At 44.5% G+C, this 12,287-nt stretch overlaps 2 protein-coding genes across 2 annotated transcripts; both read left to right on the top strand.

Moving 5' to 3' along the window:
• Window positions 1-859: 859 nt before the first annotated feature.
• LOC127096502 (uncharacterized) lies at window positions 860-1,885 on the top strand. The gene is made up of 2 exons (XM_051035063.1): window positions 860-1,426; window positions 1,535-1,885. Exons 1-2 carry the CDS (start codon window positions 860-862, stop codon window positions 1,883-1,885), a joined length of 918 nt encoding a protein of 305 aa, XP_050891020.1.
• Window positions 1,886-3,465: 1,580 nt separating this feature from the next.
• On the top strand, window positions 3,466-4,812 carry LOC127096503 (uncharacterized). Its single transcript, XM_051035064.1, has one exon. It carries the CDS (start codon window positions 3,466-3,468, stop codon window positions 4,810-4,812), a length of 1,347 nt encoding a protein of 448 aa, XP_050891021.1.
• Window positions 4,813-12,287: the final 7,475 nt, after the last annotated feature.

Genomic DNA, 12,287 nt, shown 5'->3' on the forward strand with positions numbered 1-12,287 from the left:
GGGGTGTTAGTACCTTTCCATTGCATAATCGACTTCCAAATCCGCTCTTGGTTGCGAGACCGTTTCTCTCATTTGGGGTTTTATCGCTATTTTCCCTTTCCTTTGGAATAAATAAAATCCGGTGGCGACTCTGTATTCTTCGCGGCGCTTCAGCTGGCGACTTTGCTGGGGACACTATAGAGTTCCCATAAGCGAGTCAAGCCTAGCTTGCATGTATCCTTTTCCTTGGATGTTTCTCTTTGTTATTACTTGCTTTATTTATCCATTCCTGTTATATATTCCTGGTATACATATCTTATTGTGATATTGTGGGATAGGTAGTATAGAGTGAGAAGCCTAATACACAAGCTTAGAGAGTTCACTTAAGATAGGAGGGCTATTCGTATTGACCCATCAGACGTAGTTGTCTTGAGGGGGAAGTACGAAGACCCCGCTTGGAGTAGATTCTTTTTGGAGTTTGGATGGCACGTGAGTCACGTTCGCGTTGACGGTCACTCTTCCATAGAGGGTCCATGACTTCGAGGACCTTTAGACAATCCTTGGTTTTTGAGGTTGAAGGAAACTTCACTTAGAAGAGGTCATCCCGAAAGTGTTGTTGTCCCACAAGTATTTTGTGTCGACAACGACACTTTCGCCTCATGACCCGTGAATCTAAGCATCTTCAGAAGTCTTGGCACTCACCTCGTAAGAGTACATGGGTTTCTTGCAGGGAAACTTAACCTCCAACACACCTTGAATCTACAGTGATCCTGTCCTCTTGTAGTATACACATTCATAACATATTGCATTTGCATACATACATTGGGCCTTATTTTTAGAGAAACCTAAAGGTTTGTGATTGTGCAGTGGACATTCCAAGATGGGCTCAGAAAGAAGGAATACCCTTCCACTTAAGTTCAAGCTTCCTATAGTGGATACCCTGATAACTCTCCGCAACAAGGTCACTCCTTGCAATAAGAACAATTTCATCTGCAGATATGGGCGGATCCTCGATCTCATTACTACTCCGATAGAAGTCTCAACTCTGGTGGCCTTATCCCAGTATTATGATCCACCTCTCCGATGTTTCACGTTCCAAGACTTCCAGTTGGCTCTGACTATTAAAGAGTATGAGAGGCTCCTAGATTGGTATGTGAAGGACCATCCTCCCTTCACTAAGTTGGATGAACCTTTGCTGCCTGAATCAGTCGCTGAAGCGCTCCACCTACCTATTGAAAAGGTCTCCCTTGGTCTGGGACCTAGGGGGTTCACTATAAAGTTCTTGGAAGAAAAGGCATGGGCCTTGGAGAAAGAAGGGAAATGGCTTCCTTTCAGTGCCATTCTTTCTCTACTGGTTTATGGAGTCGTACTGTTCCCAAATGACGACGACTACATAAACCAATCCATCATAAGTGTGTTCGTGTCTGGGAATTCTGTCCCTGCATTGGTGTCTGATATGTACTAATGCTTGCATACTAGGCATGAGAAGAGAAAAGGCGTTGTGTTGAGCTATGCTTGATTGTTGTATACTTGTCTTATATCTCATATGCCTCAGAAGGGGCCTTGGGTGGACTTCCTGAAAGATTTGAGGTGGTCCCAAAAGTTTGCTTCTCTCACCACCGAAGCTTTGGTTTGGTACCTTCCTGCCTCCAACGTAGAGCAAGTTATCATGAGTTGTGGAGACTTCTCGAATGTGCCACTCATGGGTCCACGAGGTTGCATCAATTACGACCCTTCGGTGGCCTTAAGACAATTGGGGTACCCAATGGAGAACGAACCAAGAGTTGAACTACTAAAAAGACTTCATCTTGCCGGAGGCGGGAACAGAGAAACCAGATCTGTTGTAGAGGGTGAAGAGAGCTTGGACCCAGATTCATCGCAAGGGAAAAGAGCTAGGCAAACATGATTGCTGAGCTTAAGAGCCGTACCGCCAATGGGTGGTGCAAAGGGCCAAGGAAGTCAAGATGCCATACAGTGTGGATGTCCCGATTCCTCCTCCGGAACTAGAACCAGTATATGCTTCTAAGGAAGAAGTGGATGCACTGAAAGCAACTATCGCACAGTTGACAAAAGAGAATGAAGACTTGCGATCGAAGCTTCATGCATTGGATAGAGACCATGCTAGGTTGAAAAGGAAGAGTGAAGAGGATCTCAAGCTTTTGTCAGAAAGTAGAGAGAAGTCTAAAATTGAGGAAGATATCAAGGAGAAATACCAAGAGGGTTTAGCTCAAGCAGATATGAGGTTGAGTTCTCTCCGCAAACAGCTGAAACAGATGGAGAAAGAATGAGGGGACAACCACCATTGGTTTGAGTTGGCTGTCAAGGAGAAGTAGGCATTGAGATATGTGTACGACCTGGAGATTCAGGATCTCAATCTTTCCCTCCACGAGGCCAATGCCAAGATAGAGGTGGAACGTCGCCTCAAAGAGGAGGCAATAAGGGTTTCCTATGTTACCCCTCAAATATGGAAAGAGAAGTGTCACCTGGTTGAGATTGCCATCACAAGTGTCGAACACTAGAAAGGCCGTTTTTCGGCTTTGAAGAATGAGAGTTTGGGTTGGCTTAAGGAGAAGACTCAGATGAATAGACTTCTTGACACCTATGCTGGATCTATCAACCTGCTACAACCTGCAACCGCTCTGTACCGAGCCAAGTATGATTGCTTAGCAAGGTTCTGTAACGAATTAACCCAAGAAGTTCCTTGGAAGCTAGAGGACGCCCTAGAGGACGCTGATGAGAAGACCACTCCCCACTCCATACTCTGATTCCTCTACCTTTGTGACCAAATGATGAAAAGGTTCAAAGTTGAGTTAAAGGAGATGAAGGAGCGAAAAGTAAAACGCGTCTTTTGATCATAGATGCATGTTTTCTTTTCCATGTTTTGAATTACTTTAATTGATGCTTTTGTGATTGTAATATCAAATTCATGAATAAAAAATGCTTGATTTGAGTGAAGTCCGTGTTCACACTTTTTATGTCTATTCTATAATGTTTTACTATCGCATCACGAATCGTATAAGGTTTCCCCAAGAATAAAAAAAATGAACGAACATCCATCATGCATCAATCATTTATCCATGCATTTCATAATACATCCAGTTGGTCTCACCATCATTTTGGCTTTTCATTCAGTATCTCTCATCGTCAAGCTGACTTCCCACTTCTACAACACCCGAGCTAAGCAAAAGATAGTTATGGAAAGAATTGAGCAAAACCAGTCTGCCATGCAGGAGGAGATGGCTCAATTGAGGGCCCAACTGGGGCAACTCATGGACATCATGCAGAATGTTGTCCATCGACAAGAAGAGAATATTCAGTCTAACCCAGGAGCCAATGTCAACATGAACGCTGCTAATCCCATCATAGGGAATGGGGTCCCAATCGCCAATCAGACCCATTTTGAAGGGATGCCTACCAATCCAAATGCTGCTCACACCTACCATGTCCCTATCCATGGGGGTTCCCAAGCTGGTACAGAGGACCACAATGGAGACTTCTTCATGCCTAGGAACGACAATGTACGAACCTTTCGGGCCACCACAAACTGAGCTTGAAAGGAAACTCAAGATGATGGACGAAAGAGTCCGAGCCATTAAGGGCCCTAACACCTTTGGGCTGGAGGCTGCAGATATGTGCTTAGTCCCAGGGATCAAGATCCCAGCTAAGTTCAAAGTACCCGCCTTCGAGAAATATCAGGGAAATACTTGTCCCAAGACCCATATCAGGTCTTACTGCAGGAAAATGGCTGCTTATTCGGGCGATGAAAAGTTACTGATACATTTCTTTCAAGACAATCTCAGCGGAGCATCCCTCGAATGGTACATGCAACTTGAACGCTCGCATGTGCATTCTTGGAGAGAGTTAGCTGAAGCTTTCTTGAAGCACTACCAGTATAACACTGACATGGCACCGAATAGAACACAACTTCAGAGCTTGGCTCAGAAATATGAAGAATCCTTCAAAGAATATGCACAATGTTGGAGGGACCTAGCTGCCAGGGTCCAGCCTCCCATGCTTGAGAAGGAAATGGTTGATATGTTCATGGAAACACTTCAGGGCCCCTACTATGAGAAGCTCGTAGGGAGTACGTCGGATGGGTTCTTTGATCTGGTAGTTGTTGGCGAAAGGATTGAGAGCGGTGTAAAGGCTGGAAAAATCCTGAGCCTTGCTAATGCTGCCAATGGGACGAAGAAACTCTATAATGGCTTTCCCAAGAAAAAAGAGGGAGAAACCAACATTGCGTCAACCTCCAAGGGGAAGGGTAAGGCTTACCGAACCCCATATTATCAAGTTGCAGAAGTGACACCTAACAACTATCAACCATCGACATACGCCATTCCTACTGCTCCACAGCAAGTCCCTTGTCAACCGCTTGTCCAGTACCAGCAGCCATACGCCCCCAGGCCGAACAATTATCAGCAATACCCACCAGGCCAACAACGTCCCAGAAGACAAGAGAGGAGACTCGATCCTCTTCCTATGAGCTGCAGTCAACTACTAAACCATCTGTTGAATAGTTCTCTTATCAAGCTCGGGGGAGCCAGGCCTCCGCCTTCCCCACTCCCAACGGGCTACGACGCAAACGTACGTTGTGAGTTTTACACTGGGGCACCCGACCATACTATTGATAATTGTAAAGCGTTCCGGTATAAAGTTCAAGATCTCCTTGACTCAAATGCCATATCATTCGCGCCAGCGGGGCCCAATGTTAACAATAATCCGATGCCTCCTCATGTCAGACATCCTATGAACATGATTCAAGAGTCTGCTGTGGTCGACCGTATCTCGAAGGTCGACATGATAAAGACTCCGTTACTGGAAGTGAAGGAATAATTACTCCTAAGGAACGTGTTCCCTGGATGCACTGATGACTGTGCACGATGTGGGGATACCCCACAAGGTTGTGAAAAGCTTAGAAAAGGTATTCAAATGCTGATAGATCAGGGCATCTTCTTAGTAAAACATTCCTCGGCAGTCGAAGAGGTGTCTACTCTGGAGATACGCTACTATCGAATACAAATACCTATTGAGAATGCTCCCACAACACCCCTCGTAATTACCGTACCGACTCCTTTCCCATACGAAAGCACCAAGGCCGTCCCCTGGAACTATAACTCCATAGCCTATCTGCATGGGCGAAGACTCGAAGAGAGGACTGCCAAAGCTTGGAAGACTTTAGTAATCTATGTACCCTCTGAGGTCCCCAAGACTGCTGAATTACAAAAGCCAGTGGAAGTTCAAGAGCCAGTGGTAAACATTACAGGCACTAGCGACATGACCCGAAGCGGCCGCATATTCCCTGCACCACCATCGCCACTTGATAAAGAGAATCTTAGGGCTAATGCCAAGATTAAGGGTAAGCAACATGCCGACCCAGAGTAGGGGCAAACCCAAACTCAAGGCAAAGTTGTGTCGGATGATGTAGAAGAGTTCCTCCACATCATAAAGAAAAGAGACTACAAAATGGTTGACCAACTCAACCAAACACCGTCCAAGATCTCTAATCAAGTTTCTCAGTGCCGCCCATGTGCCCCAAGAAATCACAGTCAATCAATTCGAAGGGGTAGTGGATAATATAGCCTTGAAGGGATGCTTAGGCTTTTGTGATGACGAGTTGCCTTCTGAGGGAAAAAATCATAACAAAGCTTTACACATATCCATAGAGTGTGCTGACATGATAATGTCCAGGGTGCTGGTGGACATAAGGTCTTCTTTAAACGTGCTCCCAAAGATTTCCCTTACTAAACTAACAATAGAGGGCCTACTGATGAAGCCTAGTGCATTTATAGTTCGGGAATTCGACGGTTCACGTCGGTCCGTCGTCGGAGAGGTGGACCTTCCTATAAAGATAGGGCCATACACTTTCTTCGTGACCTTCTATATGATGGATATCCATCCAGCATATAGCTGCCTTTTGGGCCACCCATGGATCCACACTGCAGGGGCAGTAACCTCTACCCTCCATCAAAACCTGAAGTTTATCATCAGTGACAATTTGGTCACCATTGATGGAGAAGAAGACATTCTGGTCATATAGCTATCCTCCTTCCGGTATATTGAAGTGGATGGGGAGATTCACGAAACACCCTTTCAGGCATTCGAGATTGCCAATGTGTTAATGAATCCTCTCAGTGGGAGAACATCCGGAAAATCTGAGCTCTCGATGTCATCCCTAAAGGATGCTCAGACGATAATAAAAGCAGGCCATCCGGAGGGATGAGGGAGAATCTTGGAGCTGTCTGTCAACAAAAACAGGTCTGGCTTAGGGTATCATCCAGAGCAGACGACCCAGCAAAGTACACCAGTGGGGGGTGACGAGATGACCCTCTCCGTACCAGGAAATTTCCTAAGCGCCAGACATCTCTTCCAAGAGCAGGTCACCATGGTAGGCGAAGACCTTAATACCTCAGAAGCCGATTGCTTTGTGCTCAAGAAAGTGGCAGGACAGTAGCTCAACAATTGGACAGAAGTGGACCTACCTGAAGTTACTTTCTGTCAAACGTAATTTTCTATTTTTCATTTCGGATCCCTATGCCCGTGCCCAAGGCATAGTGGAGCTTGTAGGGACCTCGTTGTTTTCATCATTGTTTTAAAATGAAATAAAATGAGTGTTTTACATATAATTTCGCTCTCTGTCTTTCTCTTTTCATTATTTTCAACAAAAATAAAGCATGAATCACTCATGCAGATCCGACTCGGATTCCATTGACAACAAAAATGCTATGGTTGATTATAATTTCGAGAGTCCAATCTACCAAGCCGAGGAAGATTGTGACAAAGATTATGAACTCCCAGAGGAGTTAGCCAGGCTGCTGCAGCAGGAATCCAAATTGATTCAACCGTATCAGGAGTCGTTGGAGACTGTCAATCTCGGATCCAAAGACTCCAAGAAGGAAATCAGGATGGGCGCCGACCTACATGCCGAGGTCAAGAAGAGGTTGATCGAGTTACTGCATCAATATGTCGATGTGTTTGCTTGGTCGTATCAAGATATGCCCGAGTTAGACATAGATATTGTGATGCATCGCCTGCCGCTCAAACACGACTGTCCTCCAGTGAAGCAGAAACTGAGAAGAACTTGACCTGATATGGCTATCAAAATCAAGGAAGAGGTTCAAAAACAGCTGGATGCAGGTTTTCTAGCAGTTTCGAACTACCCTCAGTGGGTTGCCAACATCGTGCCCGTGCCTAAGAAAGATGGCAAGGTGCGCACGTGTATGGATTACAGAGACCTGAACAGGGCTAGTCCAAAGGATGACTTTCCACTACCTCACATTGACGTGTTAATGGACAATACAACTCAATTCTCTGTATTCTTCTTCATGGACGGTTTCTCTGAATATAACCAAATCAAAATGGATCCAGAAGACACGAAAAAGACTACATTTATCACCCCGTGGGGGACATTCTGCTACAAAGTCATGCCGTTCGGCTTGAAGAATGCTGGGGCAATGTATCAAAGATCTATGGTCACTCTCTTTCATGACATGATCCACAAAGAGATTGAAGTATACGTCGATGATATGATTGCTAAATCCTAAACAGAAGAGGAACACCTCACCCATCTGCACAAGTTGTTCGAGAGGCTAAGGAAGTTCCGATTGAGGCTTAACCCAAACAAATGCACGTTCGGGGTAAGATATGGAAAGTAGCTAGGTTTTATCGTGAGCCAACATGGCATTGAAGTGGATCCCGACAAAGTTAAAGCCATACAAACTATGCCCGTACCGAGAACGGAAAAAGAAGTTCACGGCTATTTGGGACGGTTGAACTATATAGCCAGGTTCATATCGCACCTGACTGCCACATGCGAACCGATCTTCAAACTCTTGCGGAAGGACCAAGCCGTCAAGTGGAACGAGAACTTCCAAAGAGCCTTTGAGAGGATAAAATAGTATCTCCGAGAGCCACCCATCTTGATACCATCGGTACTAGGGAGACCACTTATCATGTACTTGACAGTCCTAGAGGATTCTATGGGTTGCGTGTTGGGTCAACATGATGAATCAGGTAGAAAGGAACATGCCATATACTACCTTAGCAAGAGGTTTACTGATTGCGAACCGAGGTATTCTTTGCTAGAAAAAACTTGTTGCGCCCTCGCCTGGGCTGCCAAATGATTAAGGCAGTACATGGTGACACACACCACTCTACTAATCTCCAAAATGGACCCAATCAAGTACATATTTGACAAACCCGCTATGACCGGAAGGGTTGCCCGTTGGCAGATGGCCTTGACTGAATACGACATTCAATACGTCACCCAAAAAGCCATCAAGGGAAGTGTTTTGTCTAATTACTTGGCCCACCAGCCGGTGGAAGACTACCAACCAATGAAATTCGATTTCCCCGACAAGGACATCCTGTTCATAAAAGAGTGCAATATTCCAGGCCCCGAAGAAGGCCCCGAACCGGGATCTCAATGGATGCTCGCGTTCGATGGTGCTTCCAACGCACGAGGCCATGGAGTAGGCACCATCATCACATCACCGACAGAATTTCATCTACCATTCACCACAAGATTATGCTTCGACTGCACCAACAACATGGCAGAGTATGAGGCATGTATCTTCGGCATTGAAGCGGCAATCGACTTGAGAATTAAGATACTTGAGGTTTATGGGGACTCAGCTCTTGTCATTAGCCAAGTACGGGGAGATTGAGAGACCCGCGATTAGAAGTTGATTCCATACAAAGAACATGTCTTAAAATTGATCCCTTACTTCGATGAAATCTCTTTTCATCACATCCCAAGGGAAGAGAATCAATTAGCAGACGCCCTTGCTACCCTAACAGCCATGTTTAAAATCACTTGGAATAATCAGGCTCCTGCTATCAGCATTGACCGCCTAGACGAGTCGGCATACTATCTAGCTACCGAAGAAGAGTCAAATGGAAAACCCTGGTACCATGACATCAAGACGTATCTCGTAAAACAGGTGTACCCAGAGTGTCGATCACAAACAAGAAAGCTTTGAGGAGGCTCTCCTCTAAGTTCTTCTTAAGTGGAGATGTGTTGTATAAACTAAGCTATGATTCATTGTTGCTCAGATGCGTGGACAGACGCGAAGTCGAGCAAATTATAACTGATGTGCATGAAGGGTCATTTGGGACACACTCCAGCGGGCATCAATGGCTAAAAAGATCCTCAGAGCAGGATACTACTTGTTTACCATGGAAACGGACTGCTTCCGTCACGTGCAGACTTGTCACAAATGTCAAATCTATGCTGACAGGATACACGTGCCTCCAGTATCTCTCAATGTCAGTTCATCGCCATGGCCTTTTGCCTATGGGGCATCGATATGATCGGCCGTATTGAACCGACTTCTTCGGATGGGCATAGGTTTATTCTGGTCGCCGTCAACTATTTTACCAAATGGGTGGAAGTTGCGTCATACACAAACCTCACCAAACAAGTGGTAGCTCGCTTCCTGAAACGCGACATCATCTGCCATTATGGGATTCCCAACAAGATTATCACAAATAATGGTTCGAATCTTAACAACAAGATGATGAAAGAATTGTGCAAGAGTTCAAGATCGAACACCACAATTCTTCACCTTATCGGCCAAAAATGAACAGTGCAGTAGAAGCAGCCAACAAGAACATAAAGAAAATTGTTCAGAAAATGATGAATACATACAAGAATTGGCACGAGATGTTGCGCTTCGCGCTACATGGCTATCGTACTTCAGTGCGAACCTCGACCGGGGTAACCCCATTATCTCTGGTATACAGTATGGAAGTAGTCCTCCCAATCGAAGTAGAGATCCCCTCGTTGAGAATCCTAGAAGACGTCAAACTGGATGAAGCAGAATGGATTCAAGCCAGACTCGATCAGCTGAACCTCATCGAAGAGAAACGCATGACAGCTCTGTGCCATGACCAACTTTATCAGAAGCGACTGAAGAGGGCTTTCGATAATAAAGTGCATCCCAGGAACACCCAGGTCGATGACCTGGTACTAAAAAAGATCCTGCCTATCCACACAGACCCTCGGGGAAAGTGGGCCCCCAATTACGAAGGATAATATGTCGTGAGAAAGGTTTTCTCAAGAGGAGCCTTGATTCTCTCGACTATGGATGGGGACGATATGTCATCACCCTAAAATGCAGACGCAGTCAAAAAATATTATGCCTGATATGTGACCCACTAAGTTGATTACCCCAAGGGGAAACTTAGGAAAAAATGGACATCCCGGTGGACCGCAAAAAGAAAAGGTCCAGGCAAAAATTAGGGATATAAAACAAAAGAATTGAAAACCCGCTAAGTTGATCCCCCCTCCCCCCCAAAGGGGCAACTTAGGCAAAAAAAGGGTATCCCGCTAGGTCGAAAAACCCGAAAGGGCGGTCTAGGAAAAAGTTAGGGACTGACAAGCAAAGACTGCATGTTGTTCAGGGTCTGTGAATGCGTCTTCCCCAAACAGTGGAAACCCGAGCAGAGGGATCAATCCAATCACCATCGACTAGGGCAAAGTGCGAAGATTCAGAAAGTATAACGACTATAGCATGATTGGACCTTAATGGAAATCCGAGATTTTCCTATCGCCAATTTGTTTTCACGCAATTACCTCATTTAGGAATTGCTTCCTTATTGTAAACACCCACTTACAGGCCCGTTTTCAATTAATAAAATCTTCATTCGGAATCTCCTCGTTTTTACTTTTTGCTTGTGTGTGAAATATACATGTTATTTCTATATAAACAATGCATTGAAAATTTCGGGGATAACAACAATAACACTGAAATGAAAATTCGATTTTTACGTTGATCATAAAGTGTCTAAGGTAACCACGATTCCCAATTTGTTTTATACATCGCACAAAGACATAAGATCACAAAGATCCGAAGAATTTGGAGAATTGTCATTCACCTTGGTAGCCCCCCTGTGTATTTATACACCATCCTGGGTATCAGGAGGTCCATGGTAGATTATTTCTTCCGACGACAGTGGGAAGGCAAGAAGTCAAGAAGTCATGCAAGACACTGCCCATACCCCATAAATTAGAAGACCCGTAACCCAAGCGGATGTACCTCTGTTCAGGGCACGCCACACCCAAACTTGGGGCATTCGTGGACCCGCATACCATTGCACAAGCTAGTCATGCATAATTCATATCATTTCATGCATATCATCTGATATAATCACGAAGCTCTCTAAACGAGAAAGAAGCAAGTCGAAAACTCTCTTGGCACTACTCAATAGCCCATTTCCGTCGGCACCTTCCTTGAATCCAACCTGGTGGATAAACCCTCTTTCAATACCCCCGCGGCGTTCGGTCCCAGTCGGGAGAACCGTTTGTGAGTCCAGTTCCGTTGGCCAAACCATACCTCATCCGTGTCAAACATACATAATATTAGACCTTCATGTGTGTCTTTGAAGTTGAATATGTTTGACCAAGCCTTCCATTCGCTTTAGAGTGAGTCATATGGCTATAACCCGTTTCTTCTCTTCTGATAAGGTTAACTTCGGAAACCCTCTTGTCTTCCTGATAAGGTTAACTTCAGGATACATTTCTTCTCTTTCCGACAAGGTTAAATTCGGTATCCCTTATTCATTTCTTGTCTTCCTAATAAGGTTAACTTTAGGATACATTTCTTCCATTCCTGATAAGGTTAACTTCAGGATACATTTCTTCCATTCCTGATAAAGTTAACTTCAAGATACATTTCTTTTCTTCCTGATAAGGTCAACTTCAGGGTCCATTTCTTCCCTTCCTGATAAGGTTAACTTCAAGATTCGTTTCTTTTCTTTCCGATAAGGTTAACTTCGAAAACCATTCACTTATTCCCTTCCTGATAAGGTTAACTTCAGGACCCGTTTCTTCACTTTCCGATAAGGTTAACTTCGGAAAACCATTCTACATTTCTTCTCTTCCTGATAAGGTCAACTTCAGGGTCCATTTCTTCCCTTCATGATAAGGTTAACTTCAGGATCTGTTTCTTTTCTTTCCGATAAGGTTAATTTCGGAAACCATTCACTTCTTCCCTTCCTGATAAGGTTAACCTCAATACTTGTTTCTTCCCTTTCCGATAAGATTAACTTTGGAAAACCATTCCACATTTCTTCTCTTCCTGATAAGGTCAACTTCAAGATTCCCTCCTTCTCTTCCTGATAAGGTCAACTTCAGGGTCTATTTATTCTCATCCTGATAAGGTTAATTTCAGGGTTCATTTCTTCTCTTCCTGATAAGGTCAACTTCAAGATTCCCTCCTTCTCTTCCTGATAAGGTCAACTTCAGGGTCTATTTATTCTCATCCTGATAAGGTTAATTTCAGGATTCACTTCTTCTCTTCCTGATAAGG

This window comes from Lathyrus oleraceus, chromosome 6 (assembly GCF_024323335.1).
Source record: "Lathyrus oleraceus cultivar Zhongwan6 chromosome 6, CAAS_Psat_ZW6_1.0, whole genome shotgun sequence".
In the NCBI taxonomy this organism is placed as follows: domain Eukaryota; kingdom Viridiplantae; phylum Streptophyta; class Magnoliopsida; order Fabales; family Fabaceae; genus Lathyrus; species Lathyrus oleraceus.